Source organism: Danio rerio, chromosome 23 (genome assembly GCF_049306965.1).
Source record: "Danio rerio strain Tuebingen ecotype United States chromosome 23, GRCz12tu, whole genome shotgun sequence".
NCBI classification, from domain to species: domain Eukaryota; kingdom Metazoa; phylum Chordata; class Actinopteri; order Cypriniformes; family Danionidae; genus Danio; species Danio rerio.
In genome coordinates, this window is record NC_133198.1 from 43300565 (window position 1) to 43318153 (window position 17589).

At 32.3% G+C, this 17589-nt stretch overlaps 1 protein-coding gene across 4 annotated transcripts in view; it reads left to right on the forward strand.

Moving 5' to 3' along the window:
- fyco1a (FYVE and coiled-coil domain autophagy adaptor 1a) overlaps positions 1-17589 on the forward strand; it is an 89366-nt gene that overhangs the window by 43435 nt on the left and 28342 nt on the right. For all 4 annotated transcript variants that reach the window (XM_073939341.1, XM_068216950.2, XM_009297090.5 and 1 more), the window contains exons 11-13: positions 5-172; positions 6223-6375; positions 8177-8394. In XM_073939341.1, coding sequence (XP_073795442.1) covers positions 5-172; positions 6223-6375; positions 8177-8394 — 539 coding nt within the window. The remainder of the gene's footprint in view (positions 1-4; positions 173-6222; positions 6376-8176; positions 8395-17589) is intronic.

Genomic DNA, 17589 nt, shown 5'->3' on the forward strand with positions numbered 1-17589 from the left:
TTAGATCCAAAGAGGCTCTTAGTGATGTAGAGAAGGAGAGGGAAGAATTGAAGCAGAAATTGGATCAAGTGTTGATGGAGACTCAGAACCAGCATCTCCGCATGTCTGCTGAACTGGAGGACCTGGGACAAACTAAAGTCAACCTGGAGGAACGGCTCATTGAACTTATTAGGTCTGTGTTTCACCTAAAACTGCAGCTATTTTTTCTTTAGATCAAGTTTTATGGCTGAACATTTAGTTTTGTAAATTAAATAAAGTGTAAATCATTTTTAGTACATAAAACACTAAATGATTCAATTATTTACTTACAACTACACTTACACTTTTATTTTTTTATCATATAAAGTAGAAATCAAAATGATTAGCCTTTCTGTGAAATCACAATTCTTTTTCAAATATTTAACTTTTTTTTTTTTTTTACTGAGGTTTTTTTCAACATAATTTTAATACACAATTTCTAAAAACTAATTTATTTTGCCTTTGTCATGATGGCATTATATAATATTTGTCTAGTTATTTTCAGCTTAAAGTGCAATTAAAGGCTTAACTGGGTTAATTAGGTTAACCAGGCAAGCCATTGGGTAACAGTTATTTGTTCTTTAGCCAATATAAAACAAATCTCACATGGGCTAATATTATTGACATTCCTAAATAAATAAATAAATAAATAAATAATTAAATAAATAATAAGAAATTGTTAATCGAAATGTTTTTTAAATATTTAAAAAAATCATACAGCAATTATGATGTCTAAAGTAAAATAAATAAATTAATATATATGTATTTATGTATGTATGTGTGTGTATATATATATATATATATACATATATATATATATATATATATATATATATGTGTGTGTGTGTGTGTGTGTGTGTGTGTGTGTGTGTGTGTGTGTGTGTGTGTATATATGTGTATATGTATATATAAATTATAATATATATTTATATGACAGATTATATATTATATATATTATAATTTATATTAATATATATTAATAATAATATTTAAAGGTAATTCCTAATTTAAAGGAATTACAACAGTTTGCCTATGTACTTCACACTTGTTAAGAACCATGCTTCAGAACTCATTGGATGGTGCTTTATAGTGCAGATGGACAATGACCCAAAGCATACTGCAAAAGCAACTAATGAGTCTTTCGAAGGGAAAGAAGTGGAATGTTATGCAATCAATCACCTGATCTGAATTCGATTGAGCTTGCATTTCACTTGCTGAAGACAAAACTGAAGAGAAAATGCCCCAAGAACAAGCTGGAAATGAAGACAGTTGCTTTTGAGGGCATCCCCACCAGGGATGAAACCCAACGTCTGGTGACGTGTATGCGTTCCAGACTTCAGGCTGTAATTGGCTGCAAAGGATTTGCAACCAAGTATTAAACAGCGAGTGTGATTTATGATTTTTACTCTGTCCAATTACTTTTGGACCCTTAACAAGTGGGATGCATATATGCAAACTGTTGTAATTCCTTCATTCACAAAAAGGGAATATGTCAGCATCTACGCTTTGCACAGGACAAAAGCCAATCACAGTACTTTTCCAGTGTTGTGTTTTTATATATATATATGTGTATGTATGTATGTATGTATATGTATGTATATATATATATATATATATATATATATATATATATATATATATATATATATATATATATATATATATATATATATATATATATATATATATGTATATGTATATATATGTATATGTATATATATATATATATATATATATATATATGTATATGTGTATATATATATATATATATATATATGTATATGTGTATGTATATATATATATATATATATATATATGTGTGTGTGTGTGTGTGTGTGTGTGTGTGTGTGTGTGTGTGTGTGTGTGTGTGTGTGTGTGTGTGTGTGTGTGTGTATACACAAATAATTTTAGCAAATATATATATATATATATATATATATATATATATATATATATATATATATATATATATGTATGTATGTATGTATGTATGTGTATATATATATATATATATATATATATATATATATATATATATATATGTATATGTGTATGTATATATATATATATATATATGTATATGTATATATATATATATATATGTATATGTGTATGTATATATATATATATATATATATATATATATATATATATATATATATATRTGTGTGTGTGTGTGTGTGTGTGTGTGTGTGTGTGTGTGTGTGTGTGTGTGTGTGTGTGTGTGTGTGTGTGTATACACAAATAATTTTAGCAAATATATATATATATATATATATATATATATATATATATATATATATATATATATATATATATATATATATATATATGTATGTATGTATGTATGTATGTGTATATATATATATATATATATATATATATATATATATGTATATGTGTATGTATATATATATATATATATATATATATATATATGTATATATATATATATATATATATATATATATATATATATATATATATATGTATATGTGTGTGTGTGTATATATATATATATATATATATATGTGTGTGTGTGTGTGTGTGTGTGTGTGTGTGTGTGTGTGTGTGTGTGTGTGTATACACAAATAATTTTAGCAAATATATATATATATATATATATATATATATGTATGTATGTATGTATGTATGTATGTGTATATGTATATATATATATATATATATATATATATATATATATATATATATATATATATATATATATATATGTGTGTGTGTGTGTGTGTGTATATATGTGTGTGTATATATATATATATACATACAAATAATTTTAGCTTTATTTTGATTTTGCTTTGTTTTAAAACTCAAACATTTTATTGATTGAGGTCCTTCACTTTCTTTACAACATTGGTCTTTGGATTTACTACTTTGGATTGTATTCTTGTGCTGCTTTGAAATAAAAAGCACTAGTCACGCTTGAGGGGAGAGAGGCATAAAAACAAGACGTGTTTCAGAGATGACGCTAATTGAATTCTCAATGAGATATCAAGAAAAACAGATAATGCCTGTGTGAATTGTCTGAACATCAAAATATAAAGAGCGCACATAAAATAAGGGTCAACAGAAGTGCATTTCTCACCTGCTTTTTGATTCTGCTGTTTAATTCAGCCCAGACTCACACACAAACAGATGATAGTTTCTCGTTCGCTTGCTTCAAGTCTTATTAAGTCCTTAAGGTTTGTTAGGTAATTCACTTCAATTTACAAATGCAAAACAAATAGTTCAAGGCAAGACGCAGACCGCTGAGCAGAAGACACATTAGAGAGTGTATGAGATATTCTGGAACTTGCTTTGTTGCTAGTTTGATCCAACATGCGGTTCGCTGTGGATGAAATGATTCGCATAATCAAACAGCTGCAGATGGGACTAAACTTACCCCTTGACATGAAGTGGAAATGAAATGGCTGATCCGTGAAAGGTGCTTTACAGGCCGATTCACGCTGCAGCGACAGACGCCAGCCAATGCACACAGTCCACAGATTACAGCCCTGAAATCCTCAGACATCTCAAGTACAAATTCAAGAGAAATAAAGCGCTGTGTTATCCTTAAAGAGACAGTTCACTCAAAAATGAATATTTCACTCTTTCAAACTTTAGTCTGTCATATTATTGGATTAATAATAATATTAATTAACAATTCCTTACATTTATATAGTGATTTTCTAGATACTCAAAGTGCTTTACACATTTTTGGGGGAGAAATCTCCTCATCCACCACCAGTGTGCATCATCCACCTGGATGACATGATTGCTGCAGACCGCACACCACACACCAGCTGATTGGTCGAGAGAAGAACATGATTAGGAGGTCATGATGGGCAGAGGCCAGTGTGCTGGGGTAAACCCCTACTAATTTTCAAAGGACATCCTGGGATTTTTTTAACGACCACAGAGACTCAGGACCTCGGTTTAACATCTCATCCGAAAAATGGCCTTCACTGAGCAGTGTAGAGTCCCTTTCACTATACTGGGGCGTTAGGACTCACACAGACCACAGGTTAAGTGCCTCTTGCTGGTCTCACTGACATCACTTCCAGCAGCAAAGCTTTCCAATGTGCTCTCCCTTCCAGGTACTGACCGGGCGCAACCCTGCTTAGCTTCAGTGGGCGACCATGTGAGAGTTGCCGAGCTAGCTGCCGGCTGCCGAAGTTCAACTTTGCATGTTCTAAACAGTGCTTTCTTAATGTTAATTTTCATCCCCATTGCAGACTATTCCAGGTTTGCACATTGCGATATTGATGCTGAAATGATATATGGTTCAGCCCTAGTGTAAATATTTGGCAGACATTATGATCATATTTACAAGTTGATTGCATTAGTGGCACTGTAAAAAGTGACACGCCACACATGACATGCGACGAGAGTACGCAGCCATTAAAATCTTCCACTAGATTTCCTCTCCCCCTAAAGCGACGTTCACCCAAACAAACTACAACAAAGTTACGAGGGGAATAAAAATAAATATATAAAAAATGGACCTACCTTCGAGCAGTGTTGTTCCTTCAAGAGAAGTTTCACTTCACATCATGCTTAACCAGTAAACACAAACGAACTTCAACAAATTGAAAAAAAAATAATAATTTCACACGTTTGAGAGACGGACGAGCCCCCAATTGTTACGTTCCTACAAAAGTCTAGAGGGTAAAACTAAATAAATAGGAACAAACAAATAAAAAAAGAGGGGAGAGTACTGCCTCCAGACCCAGAATCATCAGACAACACATTCTTAGTCAATTTTCTGATCACCATTAGGCAATAGTTGATTTATATTGTTATCAGAAGAAAATACTATATATCTTAAATGTTAAAAAGCATAATGCAAAACTAAAATAATACCTCAGAATATGACAATCTAAAATAGCAAACAAAACAGTCCAGTAACTAATTTAAAGACAAACTTACTTCCCTAACAAAATAAACGTTCCCGAAATAAATAATTTTTTATATTTATTTATTTTTTAAAGACACCCCAACACCTTACTTATACCGTCATAAATTAATTCACATTATAAAAGTAAAAAAAAAAAAAAAAAAAAGTAGCGCACAAGTCACAAGCTCCTTGTGTCTGGGACTGGAGCAGCTCAAGTGAGATGTCTCCCCTCTCTCTTGGTCTTCTGGTTGGCTGCAGCCAGTCTATATAGCAGAGAAATTAGCTGCGCAGATTGGAATCAGGTTGCAGCAAACAAAAGAAATCAGGAATCAGAAAAAAACACTAAAAATAGAAACCAAAATAAACAAATCACGGAACATAACACTTGTTAATAAAGGCTTTTTAATTTTTTCATTTACTTTTTGAATGCCTTTGCCTTATAATTTTGTTGTTTATCTTTATGAATTTCTTATCCAAAGAGCATCGACACATTAATTACCCCAAAGCGCTTTTTGTTTGATATTGGATTTTAAAATTGTATAAAAATTTGAAGAATATTTTGAAAGTTGGAAACCTGTAACCACTGACATCCATAGCATTTGTTTTTCCTTCTGTGAAAGACCAGTGCTTAACGGTTTTCAAATTTTTTTTTTTTCAGAATATCTTCTTTTGTGTTCAAAATAAAGAAACGTATAGAAATGTAGGCCCAATACCAGTTCTACCCCTTTAACCCTTCCCCTTACCCCTACCCCTCGTTTTTCGCTTTCCCTGGGAAGGGGTGTCCCAATTCTCTTTAGCTTGAAGGCATAGGGCTAAGGGCGAGGGGTTTACACCCCTTCATACAAAGATTTTTCAGGACAACTCACGAAACCAAGGGGTATATAATGTTAATGTTGTTTTGGTGTGTTTTAATTTTAAAGTTACGATCTTATTACCACATTAGATTGTTATGATAATATAATACAGTTTATGCCTTCAGTGATTTCCTGAAGATAAATGGCAAAAACAACAAATCTGGAATCACTACAGCCGTCGCCATCGTCTGATCTCATATGAAACAGGAGATCGCAATGACATTTGATGACATGTGCAGGTGCTTTAGTGCTGTCCAAATTCTTGGGGGTGAATTTTGAAGCCCTTCCCCTTCACCCTCTGTTTTAAGGGCCAAGGGGAAGGGGTAGAAGTACAAAAATAGAATTGGGATTGGGTCTTAGAACCACTTTAGGCTGAGTAAACGGTGAGTAAATATACATTTTTGGGTGCACTATCCCTTTAATTCACAACCAGTCTTTACTCATTTTTCTTTTCAGAGATAAGGACGCTCTGTGGCAGAAGTCTGATGCTCTAGAGTTCGAGCAGAAGCTAAGAGCAGAGGAGCAGTGGTGGCTGGTGGATAAAGAGGCCACACACTGTCTGGGCTGCCAGGGTCAGTTCACATGGTGGCTGCGGAGGCATCACTGCAGGTGGGCACATTCATTAACATCTACTCTGAACTCAAGTGATCACTCTCACCGTTAATCTTATTTCATTACAATGTGAAGTTTTGAAGACTTCTAGACAAGATTTTTATACTCCAAGCACTTTGATGATTGTATTAAAACTTATATCCCCAGTAATTATTGTAAGTTATTTATAGATATGATAATAAATGGCTTGCTTGACAAAGCCTGTTGGTAATAGTTTATTTAGTTTTAAACAGTTTGTAAAAGTATGAATAGGTAGGTAGGTGGACGGACAGACTGAACAGACAGACATAATTAACTTAGCATGAATTAGCTTTTTATTAAGTTTTAGTTTTAATTTGATTCTAGCATGGATTAGTATGTTATTAGCATGTTTTAGTACAAATTAGCATGTTATTAGCACGATTCTAGCATGGATTAGCATGTTTTATAGCATATTTTTAGTACAAGATATAGCATGATTCTAGCATGCAGTAGCATGCTATTAGCATGAATCTACATGCATTGGCATGCCATTAGCATGATTCTAGCCTGAATTAACATGTTATTAGCATGATTCTAGGACAAATTAGCATGTTATTAGCATGATTCTAGCATGAATTAGTATGTTATTAGCATGATTCTAGCATTAATTAGCATGTTATTAGCATGATTCTAGAATGGATTAACAGGTTATTAGCATGATTCTTGTAACAATTAGCATGTCATTAACATGATTCTTTGATTCTAGGATGAATTAGCATGGTTTTAGCATGTCATTAGCATGTTTCTAGCATGGATTAACATGTTACTAGCATTATTCTAGCATGAATTAGCATGTTATTCACGTGATTCTAATATGGATTAACATTTTATTAGCATGGTTCTAGCATGAATTAGCATGTCATTAGCTTGATTCTAGCACGGATTAGCATGTTATTAACATGGTTCTAGCATGAATTAGCATGTTATTTGCTTGATTCTAGTACAAATTAACATGTTATTAGCATGATTCTAGTATGAATTAGCATGTTTTTAGCATGATTCAAATACATATTAGCATGATTCTAGCATGAATTAGCATGTTATTAGCACAATTCTAGCATGGATTATCATGTTCCTAGCATGATTGTAGTACAAATTAGCATGTTATTAGCAAGATTCTTGCATGATGCCATTTGGCATGATTACGTATAACTAGCATAATTGGCATGTCACTAGCATGTTAGAATTATTAGCATTTGATAGCACAGCTAATGACAGTCTATGGGACAGTTGCTAGGGTGCAGTATCTGGTAGTTAAGGTGTGGCTATAAAGTTAAAAGGTCATCAGTGATTGGCTGCTGGCTAGACTGAGTTAAATGAGCTCATCCATTAGTATGACAGTCTGACGGGAAGTTATGAGCTCACAAAGTTGGATCTAATGTTAAGTCAATTACAGTTTTTGCAATGGAAGTCTGTCTACGGGACAGTTGCTAGGGTGCAGTTTTTGGTAGTTAGGGTGTGGCTAGAAAGTTAAAAGTTATCAGCAGTTTGGTAGTCTGAGTTAAATGAGCCCAGTTAGACGTCTGTGTGACAGTCTGACGGAGAGTTATGAGCTCACAAAGTTTGGTCCAATGTTAAGTCTATGGGATTTTTCTGACGGGCCCTGAAAGTTTTTTCGAAAACCGAAAGCCGGATGAGTCAGAAGCTTACAGAGTCCGAATAGTTTGAAGGTCATAGCTCAAAAGCTCTAGGAGGAAATGAAGTCAGAATTTTAATCTCGGACATTTACAAATATGATTATTTGTACCTGCTTTACTTGGGTTGTGTTTTCTGGCAGGTTGTGTGGCCGTATCTTCTGCTACTATTGCAGCAACAATTACGTGATGACCAAAAACTCAAAGAAGGAGCGCTGCTGTCGAGAGTGTTACACACAACACGGCGCTGTGGTGGAGAGATTCACCAAAGCTGAACTCAACAGCTCATCAGACAACCAGCCATCAAACACTGCCGCTCAGCTGCCACCGCCTCCATATATACCCACACCAAGAGTTACAGGTACAAACACATCACAAGTGTCCAATTAGAAACTGCTAGCAAATTTAAAAAAAGAAACAAAAACTAATACATTGATACAGAAGTATAAAGTAGAAAAACTGAAATGGTGTATTTACTATAATCATACTGGAACAGTAGTTTGGCCCTTTCGCTGTGTCTCATTTCTGAGGCTGCATCTTTCGAAGGGCACTATGTCACAAGTCTTATTTCACACTAATTCGAAGTCTTCATTTGACTTGGATAGGGCTGGGCGATATGGGCCAAAAAAAACATATCTCTGTATTTTTAGGAGGATATATATAAGGTATTTTCCCATTAATGGTTACTTGAGAGTTAAAGCCTTTATTAAAACTTTATTAAACATTTTTTTTGAGCAAAATAATATTCAAACACAGGGGTTTCCCTCCCTGTTATTATCATTATTATAATTATCATTCTTATATTTTTATTTGCTGAAAGAGCAGTTAACAGCAAGATATTAAAATGGAAAAAGAAATGGTTTTAGACAAATGCATGTTTTTTTTATTTTACTCTTGTTTTTTAAATTTTAATAATCGTTTAAACCACCAAACGTTTGTACACTGTAGGCACACACACAAATCAAATCCCGTCTTCCAGTTAAGGGGCTAAAATAAAAAAACTAAATAAACAGAAAAAGTAAACAAAAAAATAAGCAAAAGAAATAAATAAAGAAATAAATAAAGAAATAAAGAAATAAAGAAATAAAATGAATAAATAAATAAAGAAATAAAGAAATAAACAGAATAAATAAATAAAGAAATGAACAGAATAAATAAATAAAGAAATGAACAGAATAAATAAATACATAACTATCATAATAATTAAATAAATAAACAAAAAAATGAGCTAAATAAAGAAAAAAAAAACGAAATAAACAGAATAAATAAATAAATAAATAAATAAATAAATAAACAGAATAAATAAACAAAATAAATAAATAAATAAATAAATAAGCAAAATAAATAAATAAAGAAATAAACAGAATAAATAAATTTAATAAATAAAGAAATAAACAAACAGAATAAATAAATACATTAACAAAAAAATAAGCAGAATAAATAAAGAAAGAAAGAAAGAAAGAAGCACACAGGATAAATAAATAAATAAATCGATGGATGGATGGATGGATGGATGGATGGATGGATGGATGGATGGATGGATGGATGGATGGAAGAACGGAGGATGGATGGATGGATGGATGGATGGATGGATGCCTTACACCAGTGCTGATGTACAGCCACATCGCAATGCTTAAGTAGTGTTATATTGCTCAGAAATTAATGAAATAAAATGCTGTGCATCTGACGTATTAGTTGATGTAAGCTAGTTAAATATGCATATAGGGTGGCATTTGAAGATCAAAACCATATCCATTTATTACAGATGCATTCATGTTGTCAAATGTAAATACAATGAGACTCATAAATAAGATAGCTATCCAGTTAGGATTAGGAAAAATGCATAAAATGAAAAGGTGTAAACCAACCCTTTGATAAAAACTTAAATATTATTACCTCTCATTAACGGCAGCTGTTACGGTTGCTAGGTGACTAGATCCATCCTCTGTTGGCTGGCACTCAGTTTGACCTGTGTGGACTCACCGCTGAAGTTCTCTGAAATGATACACAGCCATTGGCTTTTATAGTATTGTTTTGAAAGTCAGTGGGTGCCAGCAGCCAACATTCTTCAAAGTATCTTCTTTTTTCAACAGAAGAAAGACTCGAGCCACATGAGGGATAATAAATGTGAATAAAAAGTGATGACTGTAAATATTAACTGTGTAAGGCAGCATGTATGCATGTTGCTGATGAAGACAAAGCTTTTTTATTTTGTGACATTTGTTTGAAGTTTGCAGGATAAATCTACAATGAGCTTGCAAAAATATATTAAAAATGAGTTTTTAAGATATTGTGACATGCATTTTAGTTCAGTCAGCAATAAGAACAAATACACAACAAATAAATCAATAAATTGAAGAGAAAATTGATAATAAAATGAAGAGAACTCTTGAAAACACTAAAATGAGGACTGATGTTTGCTCTCCCTCACATTATTTATTTTACTTTTTTATATAGTTAATACTACTAGTTCATATGTTTGCTTCTGTTTAATCTAAATTTCTTTAGTTTTAAATATTGTGACATGCATTTTAGTTCAAATTGACTACAAAAGCATGAGCAATAAGAACAGAAAAACATAGTAATACCTTCATGAGGACAGAATTTTGCTCTCATTTCACACATTTCACATTATTATTAATATTATACATTTGAATAATATTTTTTATGATTTTTTTAATGTTTTTACTTACAAACTTTTACTTAGTTTTAGCCATTTTAATACTTCCACTTTCAGTTAATTGGTAAAGCAATGTGTTTTTATATGATTATTGAAAGAGCGCCATCTTAAAAGTTGCCATTATGTTTTATAATTGTGAATAAAAATGGCGCAGTTTATCCATGTGTATTTTGTTTATAATTAATAGCAAGTGATTCATGAGAACAGCTTTTGTACAACCAAAATTGTTGTCTTTGGGATGACAACATTGAGTATGTTTACATGCACACCAATAATTCGATTTTTATACGATTAAGAGAATACTCTGATTAAGAGTCTGCTATGTAAACAGCAATTTTTGATTGCGTTAATCCGACTAAAGACATAATAGAACTAAACAGAAATGAAATGCGGAGTGTGCTGATTTTAGTCGCATTATTGAAGTGCACCACAGACGTGCAAACACCACAGTCAAACTATTACCGCCGTGTAGGGTTTTCACCACATTTTGCAACAGGATAGTCTATACACACACAGCTGTTTGAGTCGATAAAGTCAGTAAAGGACCACAGACAACTGCATCGCGAAATGCGAAGGTTTTTTTTCTTCATACGGCATGTGGTATCAAACTCCTATTTTCTCCTATTCAATATCTCGTTTGTCATGGGGGGCATGCATGAAATCTTCCTGAATAAAAATGAAAGTGCCGAACTGCAGTTAAAGATGACAAATTAAAAATGAAACACCCAAAATTACTCGAAACTCCAAAGGAAACATGGATAGTGTAGTGATGCAGTGCCATTAATCCAATAATGTGCTATAACATGTAAAACGGGATCGTGAAAGGAACATTCAAAAAGCAACTCATGTAAACACCGTAATCACATTATTGTCGTATTCAGATTAAGGCAAATCATTCCATTACTGATGTCCATGTAGTCGCTGATCAATTCACAACAATAAGGAAATAAATTAAAATTTGAACAGAAAAAGAGTAATAAGAAAATAAGAGAAAGCTTTACATTTTTGACATAACTTACATTTCATATCATTCATTTTATTTATAAATATACATTTATATTTAATATTTATATGTTTACTTTTGTAACTTTTAATTTAAGCAAATTTTTTTTTGCTTCCACCTAAACGTATTTCAGTTAATTGGTAAGGCAACATGATTATTGCAGGAGCGCCGTCTTAAAAGTTGCCATTATGTTTTAATAACTTTGAATAAAAAGCGGTGCGATTTAATTTGACTGTATTTTGTTACTAACGAATAGTGAATGATTCATAAGAACACTTGCAGAATCAGCTTTTAACTAACATTTCTCATGTTTCTCTTTGGAATTTTTTGTGTTTCCACCTAAACTTATTTCAGTTCATTGATAAGGAAACATGTCTTTTATATGGTTATTGCAGAAGCAACGTCTTAAAAGTTGCCACTGTGTTAAATAACTGTGAATAAAATTGGTGGAATTTAATTTGTGTGCATTTTGTTGCTAAAGATTAGCGAGTGATACACGAGAGCACTTGTACAATCACCAAAATTTCCCATGATCCTCTTTGGGTTGACAACCATGATTGATTCACAAGTAAAAATGTAAATAAATTAAAATCTGAGCATATAATAATATTAGTAATAATAATAATAATAATAATAAGAGAAATCTTAAAAAAACAATAACTTAAATTTCACCTCATTCTTTTTTTTAACTTCTATTTTTGTTCGTAAGTTTTTTATTAGAGTTTAGTTTAGGTATAATTTAAACAATATTTGACTGATAAAAATAGTAATATTTAACATGATAAACAAAGTAAAAACGATAATTGAAAAATATCCAACGCTATATATTATGAGTTAACTGCGCAACAATTCTAGAGCAATTTTAGAGGAGAGTGTATGACGTTTAGTTTTACTCCTGGGTATAGCAAATCTCTTATGTCTTTTATATTTTATTATACATCTTTTATTTTTGTATTTTATATGTTTACTTCTGTTTATCTTCAACTATTTCATATAAACATTATCAGAATTTCACGATACGATAATACCTCAGTATGAATGGCACAGTACGGTATTTATTGAATAATTTACAGGAAAAACAAAACTAATGAAAAGACTCGAAAAAAATGCCAAAAGTCTTTATTTACCTTAGCACTGAACATATCAATGACATACAAATTATCCATCTATCTGTAAGTTTCGAAACAGGAACTTCAATTTTTCAATTTTAATAACAAAAAACTATTAAACTATATAAAAAAAAATTAAGTTTGAATTTAGTATTGTTGAAAACTCATCACATTCAACATTTAATCACTCACTCACTTATATAGAGATGGGTTTTTAAGGAAAATTATCATATAACTATAATCTGGTAAAAGCTGGGATCTCTGTGCATGTCCCCTGCAACAGAAAAAAACCCTCTCATTTGGGACTGAGGTTTATGGGACAGAGAGATATGATTTAGCCAAGGTTGACAGCAGTGGGGTAACGTTGTGCATTGTCTTTCCACCACTTGAGAGGACAAGCCATGAGTGAGATAGAGGTCTCTTTGCGGTACAAGTCAATGTCTGCATCACTCTAACAAGTGTGCTGTGTTCTGCAGTCCCCATGACTGTCTTTAGTCGTATTCCCCAACTTATATTTCACCATAGTCTGGCAGTGCCTGCATATTGTTTTTGTCTTTGTCTGTCACCTTTTGTCCTTTTTCGTATCTTTTTAGAAAGAAACCAAAATGCTTCCGCACATCCAATTTAAAACCCGCTTTAGGTTCGATCATTTCCAGCTCTTTTTCTTCCCCGCTTCTAGCAGCACACTCCATTTCCGCATTACTGGATCTGAAGTGAAAACAGACCGCAAAGGATGATGGCTACGCCTAGGCTAATGGGAATTGTAGTTCCCGCTACCTCCCGTTCGCTTCATTCGCCCAAGCAAACGTTTCTCATAAATATAGTTTTGAGTCATGCTCCTACGGTAATATTGAAAAAAATTACTATTGCGGTATGACGGTATTTACAATGTTACATCTCTAGTTTCCACCTAAACTTATTTCAGTTAATTCGTAAGGCTACATGATTATTGCAGAAGTGACATCTTAAAAGTTGAAATTGTGTTTTATAACTGTGAATTAAAGTGGTTTAATTAAATTTGTGTGTATTTTACTGATAAAGAATAGCGAGTGATTCACGAGAACACTTGTACAATCACCAAAATTTCCCAGGATCTTCCTTGGGATGACAACGATTGATTAAATTAAACACCAAACATCAATTCTTTGCTCTTCAGTGTTCTGCATGTCTAAAAACCTTTTAATCTCCTGAAGGTTAAAGAAAAAAAATGGCCAAATTATTCTATCATGTCATATGATATTATTCTTTGTTTCTTTTCTAGTTTTAGTATTTCGAATTTTGTGCTTTTAAATACTTGCTCTTACTCCCAAAAGCATTCAGGTTGTGTCCGAATGCACTTTTGCTATTTTTAGGACTAAAAAAATACGCTCTGCACCTCTGCACATGGTTTAACAGGGTTATGCTTATTCTCTTAATGAGTTATGGGTGTGTTTTGAGCATAATGTGTACTTAACCAATCTGAGTCTCATCTCCCATTCCCCCACTCTCAGTTGTGTCGCACCGTGGCGCATTTGCTATTTACATGGCGGACTTTGTAAGAGGAAAAACTGATGTCACTAGAGAGAAAACAGTTAAACAGACCATCTGCTGTGTAAGGATAAAGAACGAACCTCCTCCAATCGTCCTCTTTACTGTCTCTTTACTTTACTTTTACTCTTTACTCCTTTACTTTTGTAAATAAGGAAACAGTGTTGTACTCACTCCGCTGAAGACATCCATTAGCCTATATATTTAATTTAATAAGCGCAAAGATTTGTTTTAAAACGTTTTCTAAATTCAGTTCTAGTTTCCAGAAAACAAATAAATGAACAAAATAATAATGAAGTTTGGTCAAAAAACTGAGTTATATCCAAACACAAGTCCTACTCTTATGCCCCATATTGTGATACAGACGCCTCCAAAACCCAACAAGTAGACAAATCTAAGCTTGTTTTTATTAAAACAAATATAAATAACATTATACAAATGCAAATTGTTGTGAATAAACTGAAAAAGCCACGCCGAGGTAAAGCATGAGGGCAGTGTTTTTTTTTTTTTTATTTATGTAGAAAATAATACATTTTATAACATTTTAATCCTTTAATTGTTTTCATATGTAAAGATATTTGTGTGTTGCTGTACATCCTGTGTGAGTTAAGCAATGTGTAAGCTTTTGGAACTTCATAGGCACATAACTAACACAGTCAATGTTGGACTTTAGACCTGCTTTTAGTTGGTCAATTATGCCAATCGTGCCCAACATGTCTTGCGCCTTATTGCGCCAGGTGTATGATGGCCCAAAGTTTGTTAGTCATTTTTAGCATTTAATTTAGGTGTAAACTCAACATTTGAAGGTGTTCTCAATAAATGTTTAATTCGCGTGCGTTTTGTGTGAGGAAAGCCAGAAAACGCTACTCATTTAGCTGATTCAATTTGCAATTCCCATCATTCTCTTTTGGAGAAAGACAGAAATAAAATATCATCTAGCTTAAATTACGCACCAAATATCCATCTTCATCTTTGTTGTGTAGCATTAGTGCTAAAAAGCTTTCACAATGAAGAAGTAGAAATATAAATGTCTCTGTTCTATTCTTTATAATATCATATGCTTCAGTCTCGCAAACAGGATCTTCCCAGGAGGTCTTGAGTGAGTTGCTTTTCTTTTAAACGTTTAAATTCAGCAACTTTTTTCATCCATTAAGGCGACCTGGAACTCCTTTAGCGAGCATTAAAAGTTTCTTTTCCGGTAAACTCTTTAGAAAGGTGCTGCCAACATGAGGGTTTTTTATTTTATTCATTCTGAATATGTGAATACAGCGGGTGCGTATGATCGAGAGAGCCGTCAAGTGCTTAAACGCATTGTTCGGCCTGCCATTCATCTTTTGTGTCTGAAGATTGTCTTTGCGAAAAGACTGAATGCGTGAAGAAGTCAGTTCCAGAATGCTAAAGGTCCAGGTTTTATGCTGCTTTGTGTTTAACCTGCGTCTTTGAAACTGAGAGGTGAATTTTGACAGGTTGTGAATTCCTCTACACCGTATCATACAGTGCTGTCATTGATGGATTTCATGTACTGACACAAAAAATAGGCAGTGTATGGCTCGAGTTGGTCTAATGTGAAAATTTAAATGTCAGGATTTTTTTTGTTGTGCAGCTTATGTGTAATTGTTTAAATCATGGTGTAATACCTGGCATGCAATTTAAATTTGCTTCAGAACTTACTGTATTTTTTTAAAAACTATTTACTGTTATTGGTTATATTCCATTTATTAATTCTATATCGGAGATGCCCAATCTAGGGCCTGCGGGCCAAAGTTGGCACATGGTAACTTTTGATTTGGCCCACCAATCCATCTGAGAATGGTTTAGAGCAGTGGTCCTCAAACTTTTTTCATCAAGTACCACCTCAGAAAAAAAATTTCTGTAAGTACCACCACAATGAGCAGTATTGAAATACAGTAGCTTGGTAAGCCCAGTTGCAGTTCTGTACAGTTCAAAAACGTGGCAGATTAATTCCTATTATTAAGAATATTTATTATTGTCATCCACATTAAACATAAATAGTCTTAATTTTAACACTGTACTGTGCTTATTTGGTAAAAAAAAAAAAAAAAAAACACTGAACTGAGCTAAACTGAACTGATCTTAAACACTAAAAACTGAACTGAAACTGTTAATTTACTATGATATTTTTATGTACAGCTGCTTTGACACAATCTACATTGTAAAAGCGCTATTCAAATAAAGGTCAATTGAAGTGAATTAAATAAAAAAACCCGTCAACATTTAAATTGAAATGTGTAAAGGGTAAAAAGAAACGTGCTGTACTTAAATGTAAAGTATTAACATATAGTAGCCAATTCATCAACACCTAGGCTATATGTCATATAATGAATATTGATATATATCTCATATTCATATATAAATCATTTTTGATAAATTTTGAAATATATGTAGCATGTACAAATGACATATTTGATTCCTCCATGTACCACTAGAAGGAAGCCCGCATACCACTAATGGTACACGTACCACAGTTTGAGAACCACTGGTTTAGAGATTATCATTGCAAATATAATGTAACTTTTTAAATGTTTGTTTTATTGTTAAGCTACAAAAAAAAACCTATCTAAATTTAAATATTTCAATTTGAATTATGTAAATTAATCAGATCTAGCATGTAGATATGACGGATAGACGAAAATGCTGAGACTTTATTGAGGGAATCAAGTCAAAGGCAGATTCTGCTTGAACAGTGTATTCAGCAATGACCTCCATTGTGTTGTAAATGTTATTGTTATTATTTCAATAAGTTATAATAAAAAAAGTTATACTGCATTAGTTAATACAGTTCAAATGTTTTCTGTTTATTTTTTAATAATATGAAATGAATTAGGAAATTACCCATGGCAACTTTAGTGTAAACATAGTTTGGCATATTCACCTTTGGCCCATGGCTCTCAATGATGTTTGGTTTTTGGCCTTTCATACGCAAATGTTTGGGCACCCCTGTTCTATATTGATCAACATTGTTATAAGTATGTGATGGCACTTTATCTGTAATTTAAAATCCACTTATGGATTATGCAGTATATTCATGAAATTACATATTTATTTAGTATCATTTAGTTGTTATAGTATTTATTTATGTTTTAGATTAGCTTTTAGTTTTTTATTTTAATTGTGATTTTAGTAAGTACCTTAAAAAGTGTACTTAAGTGTGTTTTATTTATTTTTAAAAAAATTTAAAGTTTCAATTCCAACCTCAAAAAAGCATCAAAACTTAAT